Genomic DNA, 22,704 nt, shown 5'->3' with positions numbered 1-22,704 from the left:
CTCTTTTTTTTTCTTTTTCTTTTTTTTTTTTTTTCTTTCTTTTTAATGTGATTTAACCTTTTCCTTTACATTAGGGCAAAATACTGTAAGGACTGAAGAAAAAGCCATGTCATTCATGTCTTATTGCATCTTGATTCCGTTTTCATCTCCTGTTTTTATATAACGCTTTCAACTGCATTAATACATCCTCATCCAAAAAGCACATTGCACTGCTTTTTGCTGACAGGCTGTTCTGAAACACGCACTTAACCTTTTTTCCTGCAAGCTCTCAGATTCAAGATTCTCACTCTCACCTTGATTTCTAGAAAGTGAAGTTAGTCTCCCAGTGGCTTTCACTCAACACAAAATAAACTGGTCGTGTGCTTCAGAATTTATTTGTACAAGCTTGCATCCTGTTCTCTTCTGTGTGTTTCTGAAAGGAACTTCATCTGTGCTAAATCGGTAAAAGAGCAGTCCAAATGCATGTGTCCAGTAAGTGGAAAATTCTTTATTTAGAAGAGGCTGTGAGGGAGGGGCAGTGCTTGAGACAACAGGGGGGGGAGCTCTCCTGAGCTATCTACCAGATTTTTTGTGCCTGTGTGTGTGTGTTCGTGCTTTTTTCACTTTTATTTTTGGTCAGGGTTGATAGAAATTCAGAGTTTTCACAACAGAACAGCTGAGCTGTGTTACTTTTTTCCAGGAATGGTTGGAGAGAAGTACCTCTTAAGTCTTAGTGCAGCTGCTTAGCTTTTTTGTTCGCTTGTTTTTGTTTTCTGTTGTGTAAAGAATTATTGGATACTGCTCATTTCACTTGAAGAATGAGAAAGGAAAAAGAAAAAGAGATCTGATGAAGTGATTGCTTCCCAGCCCTCCTTCCCCTTACAGAAAGGAATGTGGAGAAGTGGCAGTAATGGAGTAATAGAAACAAGAAGCGTGCGGCCTTGAGGTGAAGCTGAATTACTGAACAAAGATGTAACAATGGAAATGGAGCATACGTGATAAAGATGAGCTGTGCCTGGCTGGATTTACGTGTGGGAGCAAATGTTAGGGAGAGGTTTTTTAAGAGCAGCGCTGTGTGTAGCCATTGGAACCAGGAAGGAACCTGTGCCTGCAGCAGCAATGGATTGGGGCTTTTGTACCCGGATTTTAACTGGAAGCCAGGCAGAGTTAACACCCCAAACCACGGACTGCTGAAAGCTGTGTTTCATTCACATCCTTGGAAAATTCCAGTTGTGGCTTCTTATCCAATTTTTAGATGGATCCCAGATCATGCTTAGGCATGCTTTGCTGTACTATTTTCTTCTGACATGTTTCTTTGTCAAAGGTGCAGAAACTTCCAAGTGCTGAGTGTAGCTGTGTTGCTGCAAGGTCTCTTCCCACCCCTGCATTTCCAGCATCCTTGTGCTCTCTCTCTTCATTCCTATCCATGTTACCAGTTTGTAACTTTCCAATTATTTCTGCCTGGGAACGAAGAGCTGACAGAGATTATTATGGGCAAGATTTGCCCAGTTGAAACTTTAAGGGCAGATAAGCGTTGTTGGGTGGGAACCCTGCCTGCCAAAATTTGCAGCTAGTCTCTCGAGTTACAGCCATTGTCTCGCCGGCAGCAGCTCAGATTTGCAGATCATATCATCATGGCAGAACATTAGGTCAAGCCTGCCAGCTGTTTTATGGGTGCTTTCTGTATGTCAGCAGAGTATAATACATCCCATTATTAGTCTTCTATAGGATTACTCATTTTTGCAAGTGCTTTAGTGTTTTTGAAGCTTACAGCACATAGCACAGAAGACCCTGTTGGGACAGCAAAAGAGCAACAACAAAACCAAACAATAAAAGTAAGGGGGGAGATTTAAATGTTTCTTTCAACTATGCATGGCCCAATACATGTTTTATTTGTGTTTACTTGCTGACAGCCAAGTAAATCTCAATGTGTTTGGAATCATTATTTTAAATTATATAGAAACAGCAGCAGTGCTGGATTTCAGTTTGCAGCCAGAGAATGAATAAATCAGCAGTCTGCTCTGCAGCTACGAGCAACCCTGGCTTCTTGAAGCTTCCTGCCTTCGTAGCCTGCGTTGTGGTAATGAAAGGGAAGGAGGCACAGGTGGGAAAGCTCTGCAATCCATACGTAGTTATACTTTGTAATAGATGTTTGTAGCTCTGGGCAAACCTTCCTAAGTCTGTGATAAGGACAGTGAGTTTAGCTTTCAGAATGTAAAGTGAAGATAGAATTAAAAACCTTACCTGTTTGCTAACAACAGTTGTTATAAATCCGAAGTCTAGAACTTAATAGCCTTAGGATTCGCTCTCCACAGAGGCTAAACAGCACTGTCTGACTTTGACTGGAGTGTTTCCCTTACCAGATTCCTAAAATTAGTTTTCTGATCTGTACTGTGTCTCAGTAAAAACAAAAAGCAGCCTGTTGCTCCTTTCTTTCCATGATAGAAAACAAAAATAAAGTTAAATTAACCTCTTAGTTCTAATGTACCTACAGAGTTTGTAGTGGAACCAATACAGGGAGATCTTGTAATTACAGAGCAAAATAGGGGTTGGTTTGTTTGTCTGTTTTTATTTTCCAGAATATCTAGAGCCTTCCCAGCTCTGTTTTCTCCAGGGCAGAGAGAAGCTACCGTGAACCCATTCCTGGTATATAAGTAGCTGTCTTCTTCTCTAGGGCTACACACATTTTCCATAACTACTCGTGTTCTTCCTCCATTTGTTTATTATGATTTGTGTCTACCAGTTAATGTTGAAGATAATAACTGCAAAGCTTTCAATAGGAAAGCTAAAAACCTTGGTGCTGTTGACAGCAAGAAGTTTGAACTCTTCAGAGCAATATCTGATGTTTTCTTTCTGAGTTAACGGTGGTATTTTTTCTTTAATTCTTTATTCTTTTTTTTTATTTATTTTTATTCTTAATTCTTTAATCAGTTTTTTAAGTTCCTCAGTTTATCGGCTGTGTCTAAAGTTTATTTGGTGTGTAAGTTGACCATGCAACTTACTGCTCCCAGAGTCCTTTCTCTTTTTTTGCTAATCCGTATTAGCTTGAGTCTGTCTTCCCTTGCTTTTGGTGCTTACTGTATTTCTTAAGTAGTTCCCTGTGAAACTAATCCTCTGGACTTCAAAGGCACTGCTGACATGCAAAGGACTTGTACCCATTTCGTGGCTTATTCTTACTGTGCACAGTAGAAGCAATATTTGTGCAAGTGTCTTGTGACTTTTGGCTGCTCTAGTTCTGGGTATCGAGCTTGAGATGTGACGGTCTTGATTTTCAGGATCTGTCTCACTCTGTCTTCTTAACAGTGAAGCCTCTTTAGCTCTTGTGAAGCATCCAAAACTGCTGCTTGCATTCTGGAGCTTCTGCTGAGCTGTCTTCTGTTAATTAGATACCAGGCTAATTGTTCAGAGGTGTCAACAGGCTGGAAATACCAACCTCACTAGTACCGGCTGTGCTGCCTGGTTCTGAATTTCACACTGGCCTCTTGCACATTCCTGTAGTTCTTTTGCCATGGGGTTGTATTTGCTAGCACAAATACAGCTAGGAGCTATGGAAGTTACTGATGAAAGTTTATAAAAACTGGGAAAACTTCAACCAATTACAGATTGATCGAGAAAGAATACAGGTATAATAATCTCACCCTGTCATTAAAAAGTGGAAAAATATACAACAGAAATTTGTCAGAGTTTCTTTTATATGATAACATGGTAAAGGCACAAACATGGCTAAGCTTAAAACTGTCTTAGTCCAAAGTCATAAATGCATTTATCCCCTTGCTACCAAGTGAGGACTGTGTTTTCAGCTCCAGTGCATTTAATTTGTGGTAGAATGCCTAAAATAATGTCATGAATTTTGGTGCATTTGCCAGGAACATAAATAGGAATTACTGGACTGCTTTCTAGGTGGACAGTTCACTGCTGGCTTTAAAGACTGAGGGTGTTAAGAGTCCTCGTTGGACCAGTTGCAAATACAGTTTAAGTTTCCAGCTTACATGATTTAAAAAAAGGTCTTTTTGGTACAGTACAGACTGTACCTCCTAGGAAGATCTCCCTGGAGTAGAGCGGGGAGCATTGTTCAGAGGATGAATTGCTCTGGCAGCCTCTTGAAGCTTTCAGATAGGCGTCTGGCACGTTGTCAGGATGTGTCTAAAAACAGTCGTGATGGTTCTGTGGAGAGTCTTTAGCCACTTGCACTCTCATTTTTGGAGGTGTTGCCGCAATAAAAGTGGGCCTCGGCCTGGAAAGTGCTGAATCTGGGCAAAAATTTCCCTGAGATACAAAGGCGGTAGTAATAATTTTTTGTTCTTGGGAAGGGTGCTGCTTTGATCTCCCTGGTAATAAAACAGGTTATAACTTCAGTTAGATAGTTCTAATGCTGTTACAAACTGTCACAGATAAACAGGGGGCAATTTGTTAGGAAAGAGGGTTTGTGTGTGTGTGGTTGTATTTATTTATTTATAGGAGTACCTGCCTTAAATATTGGAGGTCTTACTCTTGCTGCACTTACATTTTCAGTGCTCTGACAGTGTAATGGGTGCTTCGAGCTACAGAGAAGTGGAGTTTAATGTACAGGAATAAAATGAAACCACGGACATCCATTATGGAGAGCAATCCATTCCAAAGCCCGTGTGGAATAGGAGGCACTAAAGGTCCAGAGGCCGACTGAAATCCCTCTGGTTATGCATATTAGAAATGCTACTGGTGTTAGTCCTGCCTGGATGAGTTATCTCAAGGGCGAGCTTCCACGGAGGGGCTGTCTGCTGGCAGCAGAGAAGCTTTTGGCAGCATATCCCGAGTTTCCTGAAATTAGAGTTGGCCAAGCCGTGCTATGGATTCATCTCATGCAAATTGTGAGAGCTCGTCTGTCTCTTTCCAAGTACGTTGATGGAAAGGGGAAAGCATTGGAGGCCTGGGAACACTCGGACACAAATTTGTGTCTGTGTTTCTGGTGGGTTGGGGCTGCAGCTGGTGAAATGGGATCCCTTAGCTGTGTTTTCCCTGTGGGTCTGTCAGCTTGAGTTCAGGGTTGCTATGTGTAGGTGTGATGCTAGCAGGAGACAATGCTGAAGGTTTAACTCAAGTGAACTTGATGCTGAAGACTAGCCTGTAGGCACACTTGGACTGCGTGCTCAAGTGTTTTACTCATTAGACCTCCTCTCATCTCTGCCCTCTCTCCCTCTGGAAGCAATGCATACAGTGAAAACTTATTAGATAGTAGCACTCAGTTCTGTACAGTAGTATTTCCAAGTTTTCTTTTAATTTCCTTTGATGTTTTGCCCAGTAAGATCTAGGACAGTAATTTAAAGCCAGTGGCAAATTCACTTAATTCTTTTGAAAGTGCCACACACTTTCAAGTTGGAAATTAGCTGAGTAGTCCAATTTATCAAGTGATGGCTGCTTTGGTGCGGTTTTTTGTTTGGTTCGTTCTTTTGTTTCTACAAATCTGCTTGAAAATTTTGTTTCAGAAGTTGCTCTTGTGCTATTTCTTTTTAGGCACAGAAGGTACACTTGCAGGATTGGAGGTAAAAGACAGGGTGATTACACACTTTGTAAAATGCAGCAGTGATTGTGTGTGCCTTGTGAGTGAGCATCTGTTTCTTCACAGGCCACAAAAATGGAAATGTTCAAAATCAGAGGTTACTTTTGTGAAAACTGGATTGAAACCCTCTAATAGGTATGTGCAGTTGTCAACACCAGACTAGAAGCACTGCAGTATTCAGAAGGCTGTAGGTACGGATCCTTGTTCTGTAGGAGATAGCCCAGAGTGTTTATGTGCCTGTTCTCTTCCAAGGCTCTCCAAAATGGAAAGTGCAGAGAAGATGCATAATACTTCCAGGGCTTCTCATGATACCAGTGGGCCAACCTGAATACAAACCAGATTCAGACACAGCTAAAGCCAGTGGTAAAGCTGTTGAATTCTGGGATCATGTGACAGATGAAAGTGTTTTGAAGTTAGAACAATGCTTTAAAGGACAAGGCTGTGATTTAATATATCTTTGGGAAAATACTAGTCTTTCAGGCTAGGTGTTACTGCTCAGATTTCAAAGAGGCAAAATAAACCTGCAAGGCGTGGAAGATACACACCTTACAATAATATCAGGCACCTATTAACCTAACGAGATCTGTAAGTCACCTGTCATTATGGTATCCAGTTCCTGTAGCCTTGCCAGTAGATGAAAAGGAGCAGTCTTGTGTTGGATCGTGTGTATTGGGAAGGTCGCTGTGTCACAAACAGTTAAATGTATGTCGTGGTGACTGAATGAAATAGTTAACACACCAGATTGATGTGTTTTGTGAAGTTAGAGCTGGTGAAGGATGCAGCTTTGATAGCACCAGGATCTGAGACCTCGCAGATTGCAGTATTAATAACAACATCGGCAGCTGTTGCGGCACCTTTCCTCCCTGAGCCAGCTTCATGCTGCTCAGAATTGAGTACCACTCTGAATGACAGCTTAGTGTCACTGGTGGCTTTTCTCCTTTATCAACTAAAGGAAGATTGGCTCGATTAAACAGCAAGATCTTCTGGCAGCTGGACTGTGAACCGTGAAGTCAAGGCACACCTTCCAGACCCAACAAGCAGTGCGTTGTCGTCTTTATGGACTTAGGAGCTGCTTGTAGCACGTGAGTGCCAGATTGGCTGCTCCTGCACGTGTTCATTCCCCTTGAACACCGACATGCTATTGCTTGTTGTTTGGTTTAAATCAACCAGACCTGGAATAGACCATGGCCTTAAAAGTGTCTTACACTGACATTAACACTTTGTGATTTTATCTTTCCTTTGTAAGTTTGCACACCGTTAGGTGGGCAGCAGTACTGACTGCAGGAGGTAGATGGAGGCTGGTAGAGCAACACGAACAAAGCCAAGGGCTTTCCTCTTAAGTATGGTCTAGGTAAGCTTGCAGACATCCTTAAATGATTGTAGAAAGAAGATGGATCAAGGCAGCCTGAAAAAAAGTTCATAAAAGTGTAAATCTTCAAGAAGAGAGAGGCCAGGCTATTTTCTTTTTCTGTGTATCTGCAAAAGGGGATATTTCATGATGTTCCAAGGAAGCTAGAATTGTAGGGCTAGTAGAAGGAAATTCATTTTGATAAATCAAGCACTGGGATACATTGTCTGTAGTGTAGGAGTTGGCTCCCACACTGGTTCTGATTTATTCCTCCATTGGCTCACAGCATTCCCTCTTACTCCAGACATAAGCTGAGACAGCTAATGTAGATTAATTCTTTATCTGAGCTTAAAACCCCTAAGGGCTCTTTAGAGTGAAAATAACAAAAGGAAGTAGAGAGCCTGGTGAAGAAAATTACACAGCTAACAATTGTGTGTGTGTTACCTATATAAATGCTACTTCCTACTATGTACTGTGACTCTGCTGTGCATTATTCTGGTACTTATTTTCAGGAAGATAGTTTAGAAAATTACTATGCATGTAAAAACAGCAGATACACGTCTGTGTGAATGCCCAAGTGTGTTTGGCTAGACTTGGTTTCTGGTGGGTTTCCTGCTGTAGGTTTTCTTTGCTGTTGGTTTCCATGGCCTCGTTTGAGGAGGAGGCAGCGAGAGAGGCTAAGACTTTAAATTTCTTTTGTCCGGGCAAAATGTGGGACTAAGTGGGCGAGATTTCAAGGCTTGTGCAAGTGTTGTATCTGCCCATACAGACACTGGTTTAGTATGTCATAGTGCTATAACCAAAACACTCTGTGGCCTTCCTCTGCTAGCCACTGATACAAAAGTAAGCCCAGAAAAGTCACTGCTCATCAGGAAAACTTACTGTACAGTCTTGTCAGCGTAACTGGGGTATCTGTGTGGTTCAGATCACTGAAGCAGCTGCAGTCTGGCTAATTCTACCCCAAGCATGCTTAGGAAGAGGCAGAGCAGTTTATGCTGAGATGATATTACTGATATCAATATTAGCATTATGGTTAGGACATATATCTCTAGCCTTTATTGCAGGATAGATGTACCGTGGGAACAGAATCTCCTTTATTTTCAGGCAGCTGCCACTGTGGTGTAAACGCTTTGCAATAAATAATTGAAGGGAAGATGACTAATGGGAATTCTGTAGGCATGAAAAGATGGAGATTATTTCTTTTTCCTTTATAACCAGTATGTCTTTTGCTTCAATAGTTCTGAATCATCTCAGCTTGCCCGATCCGAATCTACTAAGAATCTCTAATTAAAGCACAGGGGCTAATTTGTCATTGGGACTGCTGCTTGATGCAGAGCATTGTTGTGGAACCAACTGTGGTTTTTGTTGGTAGAGTGCAAAGCCATCAGAGACCATTAGATCATCTAGCTGGAACATTTATGTAATGCTTGTGAAGCCGTCCCTTTTCCCATGGGTGAGGTCGTTAAGTTGGGTTTCTCTAAAGCAATCCAGGCTTTGAGAGATTAAACCATTGATCCTAGCGTATGATCCACAGGCTGTGATGGAGAAGGATGGGAATATCCAAATGTTGGTGGTAGCGTGACTGAAGAGGAAATCTTGCCCAATCCCAAATCTGGCAATCAGAGCACTTGTGCAGGGCAGACTGTAAAACCTTAGATTATTAGCCTGTCCCATCTCCAGGATAATACTCTGATATTCAGAAGAAATCAGAAACATCTTAGCGTGCTTTTTATCAACTGGGTTTCTGGAATCACACTTGGCAGGTGAGCAGCTCCCATCCCTGTTTGGATTTGGTTATTGGCATAGTCTTAGGCTGGACTCTGGGTGTTAGAAGCATGTTGAGGACAGTGTGAATCCTCCTGCTCTTCTCATGGTACATGGAAGGAATTAACCAAAAGTGACAATTTTGGAATTCAAATTAGAAAGGCCATACTATATTTTCATGTATAGGCAGATTATCTAATTTCTCAGTTCATTTTTAATGCTCATTTTTTAAGATAACTATGAATGATTTTAAGGATAAGTAAGAATCCTTCCAAATGTACTCCTGTGCAAGAAGTCTGCCTGAATCAGTAAGATGATCAAGGTCTATCTCTAGCTCATCAAATGATTGACTCTGAAGCTTAATAATGGCTGTTAATTAAGCCTTTCTATCCAAATAATGCCACTATTCTGCTTTACATTCAAAATACTGAGCATTCGCTTGGAAGTTTGTAGAATCGAGGCCGAATGTCAGCCTCAGCCATTTCAGAAGGGGTCATTTTTTGCCTAACAGCATGTATGTTTCCCAGTGTTGAACCATGACTTGCTTTTCTGAAGATATCTGCCACACAAATCTTAATTATGCTATTTTCAAATTTTCAGACACAAATTCCTGGGTCGTACAAGACAGTTTTTTGCTCAAACACCAAAAAGCCTTTGTTCCCATTAAGAATTAATTCCTTGGGCAGTTCCTTGTTTTTTAAATAAAGCCACTGTTTTTTTGGTTACGTCTTGGCAGCAGACAGCATACCAGGCTTCTCCGAATGGGCCTGTCCAGCCTAAATGCCATTTCTTAACACAGGGCTGTTGCAGCATGAAGGCACATACTTCTGGTTCCGTACAGAAGTTTTTGACTCCTCGCTTGAAAGATGTAATGAGATGAAGTCTGGTCGTTGCTGCAGCACTGAATGTGATTCTTTGTTCGGAGGAAGCAAGGCGCAGCCCTCTCCTATCAGATAGTGGCGAGGGCAGACTTCAGAGAAGTGGGACGTGGTATTTGGAAGCTGTTATCGGGTCTCTGGGATGGGTGGAGGGGTGGTTATTTTGAGCCCAGTAAGAAATAGCGGATCTGGCAGTGGCTGTGTTTTCCAGGCCAATAATCCACTTTTCAAATACGTTTAAGCAAGTTACTCTGCTTTGAATTAAACACAAAATGGTAGGTGACAGTTTCTGCCTCATTCATTTTCGTTTCAGATGTTTTAGCTAAGCTTCCCTTTTCAAGCTGTCTTGAAAATGAATTATGCTCTTATGGCTAAAATGGCTCAAGGAATTAATATTTAGTTTTCATGAGTGTGCTGCAGGTGAAGTCTATGTGCCGTTCAGTTCTGCCTCCAATTTCCCTGCATGTAAGAGAGAACAATCACTACCTTTCTGTCGTGTGTCAGTGCTGTTATGTGAAAGGTGCTGCGTTAGTGCAGGAGGTCACTTCTCCAGGGATGTATGTGTTCAGCTGCACTCTGAAGAGCTGATACAAGTGGCACTGGAGCTGGTGGCACTGTCACCTTCCTCCCAAATGAATGGTGCCAATAGGAACTGAAGGAGTAAGCCTGACACTGCTTTCGTTGAAATATTTGCCAAAACTCCCACTGGTTTCACTAAAAGCCAGGTCAGGCTCACTTTATTGCTGACAGACCTCTGGTGAATCAGGAATGTGCTGTGATTAATCTTGTCCCTTCGTCCAGCTGGAGATTGACAACGGAAGCTGCTCTTCCCATCAGAACCCTGCCCTGTGCCAGCCTGCATCCAACTCTGCTTTCTCAGAAGCCTCCAGCTCACCACTAGCTATTGCTCAGCGCCCTGGAAAGCCCAGGCTGCCCTGGAGGTGTCCTTTGCCACACATTGCTCATGGTGCTGACTGTTGGGTGATGCTTCAGACCGAGCCGTGCACCCCCTGACATCCCCCTTGCTCACCCAGTTGTGCAATGCCTGGGGAGTTCCTCCAGATCTGTTTGAGGAGTCGCCTTCTGCCCTGGAGCATGAAAATTGCTTCTTATCTTCACCTACGTAACTCTGGCTGCTGTCATCGGCCATAAAGTTATCTGTTGCCCTCTTCAAACCACCTCCAGCATTTACTTTGCTGACCTTCCCTGCCGGTGAAGTGCTCAGGCTGAATGCACAGCTGAGGAAAATATTTCCTAAACCTACTTGCTGCTAAACAAACTGGGGAGCCTCCTTCATGCAAATCAAATGATACAACACATCGCCTGTAGTTATACTTGAAGAATAAGTTCATTAAAACAAACCCAGTATCTCTTAAGGATCGGGGTTTTCTTCTCTGCCTCTTTGTTCAGAATAAATCTGTTAGACTTCAGTGCTGCTTTTCATTCAGGGCAACAAAAGGAGCAGAAAGGCTGTTCTGAAGTGAATTTCAAAGGACAAAATCTCAATGGAAGTTTAACTTGAAGGGAAAAGACTTAACTTCACATATTCCTACAAATTCTGCGACAAAAGTCTTTATTTTCTTTTTTTTTTTTCTTCTTCCCTCCTTGCAGCACTGTCAGGTTTTCGTAGGAAGGATTTTTATTTTTTCGTGCCGTGGCCGTGTTTGTTATGTGTGGCTTCCTTTTCCTTTTAAGTTGGAAGGAGGTCAGATTAAATACACATGATGAAAAAGAGGCTAAACAGTTCAAATAACTGCGGACGGACAGTTTCAGACGGGGCTGACTTGGAGCAGCAGGAAGCATCGGTTGCAAACAGCAGAGCTCCCAGGGAAAATATGCCAGCAATTTGTCTTTTATAACCTTGCACATAACCGTTGGGTAGGAGACTTTATATACAGTGGCCCTCTGTTCTTGCTTCATTCAGTCTAGCAAAGCAAGATATTAACAAATCTCGCCTGCCTTTGATGTACGGTGGCAGAAGCGTGTTCCTTCAGCTTGTAAGTGCTACATTTGGGGATGAGAAATCTTCCCTATAAAGCAGGGAGGGAGAAAAGGGAGTTGTATAGTAACTTGTTTCTCTTGGGGCTGTTGTGCTTTTGGAGGGGAAGGGAGCTGCGTTCAGTGCTCCCTCTTCTCGGGGCTGTTGTGCTCTTGGCTTTTGAATGAGCTGCCTGTGCTCTCCGAAGAAAGGCTCGTCTGATGCCCGCCCACCTTTCTGTTGGGTGCTTGGTGCTGCTCAAACTGCTTTTGTCCGAAGCTAAAGCAGCAATTTTATGGAAAAATACAGGCTTGTGCTTATAGAATGTCTGTTTGTCCCAAAGAAACCCCAGGCAGCTAGAAATAATGTGTAGGAAACCCTACAGGGATAAGCACAAGTGCATTCCCACAAGGCAGCCGTTCCTCGCGTCAAGCCCAGCCCTGAAACAATCATTTGAAGGCAGCAAATAAAGCAGGGAGCCTGCAACCACGGGAGGAAACTTCGGAAGACACAATGTCATCAGCCAAGCTGGGAACAGGCTAAGATGCTGCTGTTTAAATCTCTTAAGTCTGGCAGCGCGATGGGATTAGTCGTGTCCATCCACACGCTGCTCGGTGCCTGGCTTCACCCAGGGAGCGACACCTTGTGTGCTGTGTCCCCGTGCCGGCACTCAGAAGGAAGCCCAGATGGTTTTATTGATCCAAACCCCTTCCTGCTCCACCTGGGGGAGATTTGGGGCTGCCCGATCCAAGCAGGGGCTCGCAGTGTCCCCGCTTAACTTCGGGATTTGGCAGGTTTACTGCTGCAGGAGGCACGGCCGTGGGGAGTTTGCTTTCCTTTGGGCCGGGCGCTGCACTTTTCTGCTGACCTCCACGGATCCTGGCGGAATTATTTGCTGCATCCAGCAGAATGGTTTCTTTTTAACCGACTCAAATCCAACATTAACTGGTTCTTCTCCCAGATGAATGCTCCCGGTGCCTGGCAATACGCGGCGCTCCTCAGCACAACGCTCTGATTTCTGCGGTCATGTTTGTCTTCCCATAAACATTATACAAGTTTTTCTGCAAAAATATCAATGGAATTTTTTCCCTCTAGGGGTGTTCACAGTGTCTGAGCCGACTGTCCAGCTCACCAGTCAGTTTTGAGTATCTTGGCTTAATACATTATGGTTGGATATTGAAGGGTATATATAAGTTGCTGAAGCAGCGCCATATAAGCCCGGTACCATCCCTGCAACCCCCTTAAAAACAGTGCAATAATTACACACACGCCCCATGAGGGTCTCTGCAGGCACTGGAAGTCACAGCAGGCATGAATTAGGGCCACGGCGGACATGCACTGCCCCTGCAGCTTAAAAAAATAAGTGCCTGTTAGCGATCAGGGGTTCCTGCAGATATTGCAGTGAACTGACACAGCCTGCCAGCCTCTGCTGGATTATTTATAGTTACGATATTTTAAAGAAAGTTAGTATATTTGAGATAATTTCCGGTGTGGTAAGCCACAGTCATTTGTTTGCCCTGGATCCTTGCCAGGAGGCGATATACCTCATCTTGCGGAAACGATAGGCATTTGATGCGAATTTCCTGACACAGGAGCTGGAGTTTTTATATTTAATTTTCAGAGTGTTCTTCAAATACAAACCCGCTGAAGGCTGAGGAATTTTCCCAAAGCCCTCTGAAAAAGCGTGCCTGATTTATTTGCCTTATAAACATTGTGCTTGCTTCACTAATACATTTTCTTGGGAAAATGCTTTTTAGAGATGTAAATACGATATTTCTATATGAGAAGGTCACACTGCTATATTTAAGATGTGGATTTTATCATCCCTACTTACACCAGTGCTAACCAACTAACTAAGGTCATCTCATTTCGGTAAAGGATTGCTCTATTCTGACTTTGATTTATCAATTAATTGAACCATAGCAAAGCATTTTCCTGGCTGCTTGAGGCAGCTTTTTACTTGAATTGTTTTGAAAGCAAATTCAAAGGGAGCTTTCTCATCTTGCCAGGCAGCTCTGAGGAGGGCTCTGCACCCCAGGAAAGTTGCAGAGACCAGGCAGTTTACAAGTGTGGGCTTCTGGACTTAATCCTATTCCAACTGGAAATCCGATAAGCGTTCAGATTAGCTTTAGGGATTAAATTTGCGGAGAATCTCAAGTTTTCGTGCTAAATTTGGTTGGTGGCTGGGAAGAGCCTTCATTAGCAAACAGTCCGAGGCACTTGGTACAGAATAGTGGCATTACGGCAGACGACTGATACTGTTTTGCATGTTCCTGTGAATGCTATGGTGTAGTTAGCCTCATGAAGCACTAATAAAAAAGGCAATTATCTAATTGATTCTCTGCCTGGGGTAGTAGTGACCTTTGCCGGGCAGGCTGTCAGTAAAATGTGAAGTTGCAGCTTCTTCATCTGGTGTCATGGATCTGTGTTCACAGAGGTGAAAGAATAACTTTGGCTGCTGAGAATAATGTGTCTTCCTTGCAGGAACTGATGGTGCAATCTGGAAATAGATATGCTCCATACTAAGCTATCTTGCAAATGACACTCTGAAAAAGTAACTTTATCATATTTTTCCAAAATCATATTCTGCCTCTGGCAGGTGATGTGTTACTAGATTTCAAAATCTGATTAGCTCACAGCTTTTCTGATTGTTTAACTCTCTCTCTTTCCCTCTCCCTCTTTCCTAGCAATCTACAATTATGATGCTGTCCAAGATGTGGAGCTCTCCTTGCAAGTTGGTGATACGGTTCACATTTTGGAGATGTATGAAGGTAGGTTGCAGATCACTTCAAGTAATTTGCAGTAGTGTTTGAAAGTAAATAAAACAAAGCAAGATATTTTAAGTGTAAGCTTCATATTTAGATTTTCAATTTCTGATTAAGTTTTCCATGACTAAAGCTTACTATGTCGTGCTTGCTGCATGCACCTGATTTTTTTTAAAGAGTATAAAAATATGTGAAGCAGCAGTCACTTCTATGCTGTTCCTAGCAAAGGTTTGTCAAGGTAAGATTTTACTGACAACTCAAAGCATCACTGCTATAGAAAGAAACACTTTTACTTCTGGCTTTTCATTCTTGTTTTTACACCATACATAAACCTCATGCCAGGCCAAGTAATGAACTGATCCAGATGGGAGGGAAAAAAAAAAAAAAAGCTTTTAGCCTGAATTAGTTCTTTGATCTGAGACAACGGAGGCTGTGGTTGAAAGAAAAGGAGGGGGCAGGTCTAATTGTTTAAAAGTAATGCTGGTTTAAGCAGTAATATCAAGAACTGGCATTATATGCTTTTAAAAGATACCAGTGATGGAGCTTCTGTGTGCTTTTTAGGCTGTCTCTCCTAATACTTTCCAGTAAAGATTTTCATAACACGTACCTTAATGTAAAATATCAAAATTACTTCTTTACCCAAGATGAAAACGATACGTGCTCGTGTTTCCTACCTACTTATTAAACTAGACTGTTTAATGAGGATTTCAATATCGGGAATGGAGCACAGCCGTGCAATTATTTTAAAGATTGCACCTACCTATCCCTAGTTCAGTTGGAAGGTTGTGTCTACACTCTTCCAAAGCGTAAATGCTCTTTCCAAAATATAAATGCAATCATTTTCAGAAGCAGCATCAGTTTGAAAGAGACTCGGTGTACAGTCTCTTCAGTATCTCTGCTGGGAACAGCACGCTGCTTGTTTAGCAGTTTGTTCTTAGCCAATTGTTCTCTTTCCATTCCTCTTTGGCCTTGACACTGGAAACAGCCAGCCGGTTCCTACATGTCAAAGCAGATTATGTTGCTGATGTGTGTTTTCACACTGATGTGTGCGATAGCGGGGAGTGTTGTGGTTTTTTTTATTTTTTCTTTTTTTTGGAGGGGGGGATTAGTGTGTAATACAACTAATTAATGAGCTGCTTTTGTCAGTGATAAAAACTGTCTTTATGAAGAGCATGCATTGCATAAATTCCAAAATGTTGGAGTGTTTTATGTTTTTTCACAGCAAGTTTTTTGTTCATTCCTACTCACTGGTAGCAGTCAGCTGTTTGTACCAGATTGACAGCCAAGAACACAAAATGAATACCCCAGTGGCATTCCTTTTATTACCTGAAATGTCTCACTTTGGAACTTCAGCCTGAGAGGACTGATTTGTCAGTTGTTTGGGAAAGCTAATGCATTTTGCTTGTTTTCATATACTGAGCCATCAGTGTGCACCCTGGCTTGTGACTGAGGACCTAGGAATTACCGCAGCACAGCTAAGATGTTTTCCTGGAAATACAAGCCAAAAATTTGGGTCAGACATTTGTGAATCCGAAGGAAAAGGTGTAGATGTCTCTGAGATGGTAACTGCTGTGGGTCTAGTCTTGTTTCCCATGAATATAATTAACCTTAAAACTCTGATTCTTGCAATGTCTTACTTGGGCTTCAAGTGGGCTTTGAAACAGCACAGTATATTTATTACGTATGACGTTGTGGAGGATATCAATTTTCTTAGACTTACCTTCCTTTAAAACAAAAATACTTGTACCTAGGTGTCTTGGTCTTGATACTCTTCATATTTGTAAACTGCAAAGCAAGCTAATTTTTCCCTTCTTTCTCTGGTTGGCTGTCTGATTGCTGAAGGGCATGAGGTCTTTGTACAGAAGGACTTTTTCCACTCGATAGTAAGATAAATGCCACTTATCCAGTTGTTTGCCAAATATTGGCAAAATTGGGCATGTGCTGCAAAATCCAAGAGCTAAAGGAAATTTGCTGCCTTCAGAATTTTGAAGAGTTCTTCAGTGCAGGCTTTACGTTCTCTCTCTGGGGACCTGTCCTTGAGTGGTGAGCTGGGGAGGATACGTTTCTGTTCAGGGGAATCATCTCTAATCTGCAATATGTGTTATTATTTTTTGCAAGCTGTGGGAAATGGCCACATTGTGGATAGAAGGAATGCGTGCCCACACACTGGGATTCAGACCAGATTCTTCTCCCGATGCAAATAAGTTTGCATTGAATTTGTTCCTAGTTTGAGTCTTTATAATTCCTCTGACTGCTGCAAGTAAATGAGGCCATCCCTTGCCTTATTTCAGTACAGTGCAGTGGTGTACGTTGTGGCCCTGAGAGATGGGACAGTACCATGGGAAAGGATCAAAGACCTTGTGGTTAAGCACGTGAGCTGGGGCAGTCTCTGTAACTGCATCACTGGGTGTAACTTGTAGTTGTCTAAACTACTTTAATTTGAATGCTTTTATTCATATTTCCTGTTGTGCTTTTTTCCATTTGGTTTTTGTGTTTTTCTACATGTTGCATAAAAAGATTTAATGAAAGGTAAAATTAAGGACCTGTGTTCCTTTTAAAACAACAACAAAAAGTCTTTATGGTGTTTTGTTGCAAGAGTTAGTCTGCTATCCTTGCTTTTTCAGTGAGACTTCAGCTTAAGAGACTGTTGTAGTAGCTGAAATTTGCAATGCAATCTTCAACTGAGAAGTTTTTCTCCTTTTAGCACATCTCTGCTTAGAGAAAATAGTTGAGAGAAACTCTTAAATAGTCAGTCGTTCCTCTGAAGTTACAGGCAGGTGTTTTTCTTTAAAGAAGAAATCAGCCAGTTGGCCAGTGCCAAATGCTTCTGTTCTTTTTAAAATGAAGGAGAAGATTACTGAAAGTTGGAGCAGAATTCTGACAAAAATGCATGAAGTGTTTGCTGAAAGAGTTTTGCAGAATTATACACAACATGCTTCTTATGCAGTGATCGTAAAATATTTTACAGGAATATGGTTAATGGCAGGAGGCCATTTCAGACGGGGAAGCGTTGATATAAGAGGGCTGAGGAACTGTGTCAAGTGGAATTGAAATCACTGGGCAAAGATTTGTGTTAAATTCTGTCAGCTTTGTGTCACACCCTAAACAACTCGTACTATACCATTCAATTAATTACCACATAGCTAAAAATAGAATCTAATTCTTCTCATCCCTAATTCAGTACGTTACCCATTGGTACATGATCAATGTATAACCTTCATCCCGTGGAAGGAAAGGAATTTCTTCTTCCCTCCTGATTTACTGCTGGAATATTGGGGATTATGATTGACTCATCATCGCATCATTGCTAGAGAAGGGGGCTAAATGTGTGTTTTTAAAAAACAAAAATCAACACCCTCCTAAATTGTAATTTGTGGGTGAGAGCTCTCAGATCCATGGCTCTTCATGCAACCTTCGTGGCTGAAATACAGAAATGTTGTTATTAAAAATAAATAAATAGAGCCCTTCCTTCCTCTATTTTCTGCCTGATTATTGTCTTCAGTCCCTTTGCCTTCTTGATGCTCCCTCTGCCAGTCAGAGCATAATCATCTTGCATCAGTAATGTTGTCTGCTTGATAGCTCTGAACACCATCCATGCACTGTGGACCATGATATTTCCTGCATGTTTGCAGAGAAGTAGGGTCATTGTTTTCATGCAAGGACCTTCAGGTGAGGAGTCAAAAAGTGGTGCTCTGGGAGCGTGGTTGACCAAGACCTGTGGTTGCAGAGACCTTTGGAAGAGTGTTTGTAGGAGCTGAATCAGTGCAGGTCTGCATCCTACCCCAGAGCAGCACAAGGCACCTTCCTGGCTGCACGTCAGCATTTAAAATGGAACAGATCCTTCTGAAATGTTTAGTGTTGTTATTTCCAGAACATTAACTTCAAGAGGACTGAAGGTGATTGGAGACTGTTGGAGAGGGCAAGGAACAGGCACCCAGAGGCAAGAGTCCTTGATCACGCATGGCTCTGACACAGCCTAGACAAATGACGAAAGTGAGGGTGGAGAGGAAAAAGCCCTTTGCCTCCTACAGCTTGGAGACAGCGGAAGAAGAGCCAAGCGACTTTCTCACAGAAATGCTTCTCTTCTGTCTACTCATTAAGCAGGGCTTGCTTGAGGGCAGGAGAAGGAAATACAGCCGTTCTTTCACACACATTTCACAGGCTTTGAAATCACAATACTGGTTTAACCCCAGGTGCTGAAGAGTCATGTACTCTGAAAGAGGCATGTGCTTCTGAGTCTGGGGGGTCACAGTGCAGGCCTTGCATTTTATACTTTGCTTCTTGATATTATTTTGACGAGATCTAGCGATGTCTGTACCAGGGCAAGCAGATTTCTTTTTCCTTTATCTAACAGAACATTCTCTTTCAGTTTTCCTTTGAAGGAAGGCTTTCTTTTTCTATGACTCAGTCTAAAGAACCTAAATAATGTGAAGCTCAAGCACAATCTTTGTGATGATTTGGGTGAAAACGAACTTCATAGAAGACTTTAAAAGGGGTGAAGTGGAGTAGGACTTGGCATTCTTGAATGTACTTCTCTTTGCCATATACACACTATATGATCTTGGGCCAGTAGTTGTGTGTGCATGCCTGTATTTGCCTCTGTGCTTATCTGTCAGATGATCTGAGCAGTTATTCTTGTGCTGTGCAGATAATTTGTGAGCTTTATGGAACAAGGATTGTCACTCTTACCATGTAGCATGGGACAGCCTGATTTTGGTATTCAGCCCTATCAGTGTAACCCAAATGAACGAGATCAACAGATTTATGCTGTAGGATTGTGGTGGGAATGACAATGTGTACTTAATTTCATGTAGAGAGGAAAAAAAAAACTTCTGTTTCTCTTTGACAGGCTGGTACCGAGGATACACACTCCGAAACAAATCTAAGAAGGTATGACCTCACTTCTCACTAATTTTTATTTCACACCTTGCCAGACCCCATGCAGTGCTGGAATTTGGCTATGCTCCCGCTGTATCTCTTGTCTTAATCCTATGCAGATCAATATGTCCTTTTCCTTAGTGATAGAAATAAACGCCCTTGAGCTAAACATTGCAGAACCATTAATGAGGTACTTCTCCAATGTAGGCACGCGTAATGCCATTTGAACTAGGGGAATTGCCTGTTGTATATCTGCATACACTAGTTTATTGCCTTATTATTAGGGCCTTGGACCTGTACACATCCAACATTAGTTATATATAGTGGTGAGGTTAGGGCTTTGATTTGACTTGGAAAATATTCCAAAAATTATGCATGCGTGGATCTCAGCCAGGCCTTCTGAGGTTTGTGAAACCAGTCTGAAAACTCCATGGAAATCTGGTTTCCCATAGGAATCCTGCCACCTCTCATGTGGTAACATCCTTCACGAGCTCTATTTTTCAGGCCTAAAGGGGGATGAAAATAGAAAAAGATTGTAGCATTCCTAGAAGGGTTGTTGCTCCTAAATAATACATAGTTGGGACTGGTGAATTCCTACAAATGCTGTTATGTGTTGTGAGCTTTTCTAGAGAACCGTGGGTCCACAGCATCTTAACAAATGACTCCAGAAATGTTTTGTAGCAAGGGTGTATGACTGATAGTTTGCAAGATTTTACACTGTTTTGTATAGGAAGGTGAGTGTCATTACAGTGAAGCAAGAATTTCAGTTCTGAGATGTAGTAACATCAAATACAGTGTTCAAACATGCAACCTGACTCTCCTTACTTTGTTTTTCTGAGATACACTTACTGGCTGACCAAACACACTTCTGTTGTGGGTAAACAGTAACGTCAGTCACAGCCACTGTGCTGCTGATCATGCTCTTACCCTCCTTCTCCTGCTTTTTGTTGAATGCGTTTTTGTCATGTCATATGCTCTAGTGTGATTTATTTATTTACTCATTCTGTTTATTTATTTTAGGGCATTTTCCCAGAAACATATATCCATTTAAAAGAGGCAACCGTGAAGGACCGAGGGTAGGTTTGATCTTCTTGAGATGTTTCGTTGGTAGCAAAACCAATGATGGAATCCGTTTCATTTAAAGACAAACAAAAAACTTTGTGATTATTGTAGTGAGTGCTTCTGGTCTGTGTGTACAGCACGAGATAACACCTGTGCTGGACTTCTGGAGCTGCATAACTTCTCCTTTGTACATCCCAAAACAGTTGTAGGCATAGATGTAAGAGAAATAGTACTTGTAAAAATAAGAAAGGTCTGCTAGACAAGTTAGTAGCAAGGCAGGTCGGTCAAGTTACGTTGAGATCCTCTGGGGAATCCTGTGAATCATAACACATTGCTGGTCACAGCCAAGTAGCCAGCAGGAGTGTGGATTCCTTCCTGCCTTGGAAAACGTTTTAGGAAATGATTCCTCATTTGATTGTTGCAGTGGATTCTGTGATCATTATGGTGTGAGGGGAAAATAGAAAGACTTGCAATAGAAAGAGACTTTAGAAAGTACTTTTTTTTTTCATTAAATAACTGTAGCTGAGTTAGCCTTGGAGGGGGATGAATATTCAAAACTTATTTTTCATTCATTTAGCATTGTGTTTCTGGAATGGATCCACTGAGAAGAACAAGGCAGAAAAAAACTTGAAACATTTTTGCATTAAAATTATATTTGCATGTTAAAGTTTGCATTAAAAATGGGTAAAAATGTGGATGTATGGGTTGGAGAACCAATTGAACAACATAAAAATCATGGTATCGTGAGTGAATTGTATGAAAATCTAGGCTGCTCTTAACTTCTATTTACATATTTATGACAAAAGGAGGTTTTACTACTGGGTTTTGATCTTGAGTATAATGCCCTTTTTCTATTTTCTCCTTTTTTCTTTAGACAACATGAAACAGTGATTCCAGGTGAACTGCCCCTTGGGCAAGAGCTGACTTCCACCCTGAGGGAATGGGCAGTTATCTGGCACAAGCTCTATGTGGTAAGCTTGCTTCGGTGGTTGGTATTTAGCAAAAGAAGTGAGAGAAGGGCTACTTCATTCAGGTTGAAATGCAAACAGTGTGGAAGTCTTTCAAAGGCTCTTATTTCCTTCTGTGCAGCCAGAAATTTGTGTGTACATGGCAAGCAGTAAGGCTTGTTAAGAATGGGAGTTTCCAGAGTCCAGCTATGCTGATAAGAGACTTAGAGCTGCTGTGTTTCAAACCCCACGTTGTTGGGGCGGGGGGATTCGGCAGCAGTCGAGCGTATGTAGAAGCAGAATTATCTTCAGTTATTAAGAAGATAACTGTCTCATGCTTTGTTGTACTCTGTCCTGTAATTTTTTGTTTTGTTTTGTTTCAGTTGTCTGGCAAATAAAATGAACAAAATATTAAATGATGTCAGATGAGATAAGACTGGGCCTTTTCCAGAGCACTTTAAGATCTCTAAATAGAACCTGATGCAGAATTGAAAACCTCTTATTCTTGTAAAACTGACCTTACAAGGGGCTAAAAAAGTTCAGCTCTCCTCTAAACAAATGTGCAAGCACAGACAGAGTGGCAGTTTAGCCTGTGCCACAAAGTGTTCGCTGTACTTGAATAATTTGTGATGATAGAGCACTGCTGAAGACTTGACTCTCAGCATCAGCTGCCACAAGTCACACTCAGCATTGTGTCAGCTGGTCGGGGTTGTGAGTGTGACTCACAGTTTGCTGTACGGTGAGGCTTCCTGCTTTGCATCCCTCCTGTGTGAGAGCAGGAGATCTCAGTGAAGTTGTGCGAGAAACCATAAAGCTTTAACAAAACGCTTAGCAAGGGTGAACCCCGTGTTTCTGGACATCGTGTAGATATTTAATGGAATGCCTGAGCCTCACCCCTGAGTGCACGTACAGGTCAGGTAGGCAAAGGAGAGGAAGAGAGCTAGGGCTGTGGGTGCTGGTAGGACATTTGACCTACCAAGGTCCCATAATATGTGGCATTCTCAGTAGAGAGAATGACAAAGAAACTCAACAAAGTTACTACAGAAAAATCAGCTCAAGGTAATGCACAGATTCAGTAGTTTTGCTAAAGTTGGTGAAGTTCTTGCTCAAAGAAGCACAGCTGGAGTTCACAAAGAACTGCCTTCTTTTAACGGTGATTATTAATGCATGTTAAGAAGAGCCAAGCGATTTCTCTTTGGTCAGTAATGTGTTCAGCCTGCGGAGTAGTATGTGCCCTGAGACTTTAATTAAGCTGAGAGAATTGTTTTAAATTAGCTCTAACAATTCAGTTTATCCAGAGCAAGTTTTGCTATTGAAAATTTCATGGGGCCACAAATACGTTTTGTTTGTGAGCCACGAAACCACAAAAATTTGTTCCACCCTCTTAACTTAATGAGAAACCGTATGTGACGTTATTGCTGTGTGAAAAGAGAGTTTTATTCCTGACTTTTTTCCTTGCTGAATAATTTTAAGATCATAGCCTCAGAATCTGTGTTTTTTTTTTTTAAGAGCAAAAGTCTTTCATGTTCCTGTGCTTAACCAACATAACTCTTAAAATAGTCCTGGAAA

General features: G+C 41.8%; 1 protein-coding gene across 1 annotated transcript in view; it reads left to right on the top strand.

The window, feature by feature from the left end:
• Positions 1 to 22,704, top strand: part of DOCK5 (dedicator of cytokinesis 5) — a 79,642-nt gene that overhangs the window by 5,875 nt on the left and 51,063 nt on the right. Inside the window, exons 2-5 of the mRNA XM_032204232.1 lie at positions 14,171 to 14,254; positions 19,098 to 19,138; positions 20,147 to 20,202; positions 21,063 to 21,159. Of these exons, the coding sequence (XP_032060123.1) occupies positions 14,171 to 14,254; positions 19,098 to 19,138; positions 20,147 to 20,202; positions 21,063 to 21,159 (278 nt within the window). The remainder of the gene's footprint in view (positions 1 to 14,170; positions 14,255 to 19,097; positions 19,139 to 20,146; positions 20,203 to 21,062; positions 21,160 to 22,704) is intronic.

Source organism: Aythya fuligula, chromosome 27, assembly GCF_009819795.1.
Source record: "Aythya fuligula isolate bAytFul2 chromosome 27, bAytFul2.pri, whole genome shotgun sequence".
Taxonomy (NCBI): domain Eukaryota; kingdom Metazoa; phylum Chordata; class Aves; order Anseriformes; family Anatidae; genus Aythya; species Aythya fuligula.
This window is presented reverse-complemented; position numbering and strand designations above follow the sequence as displayed.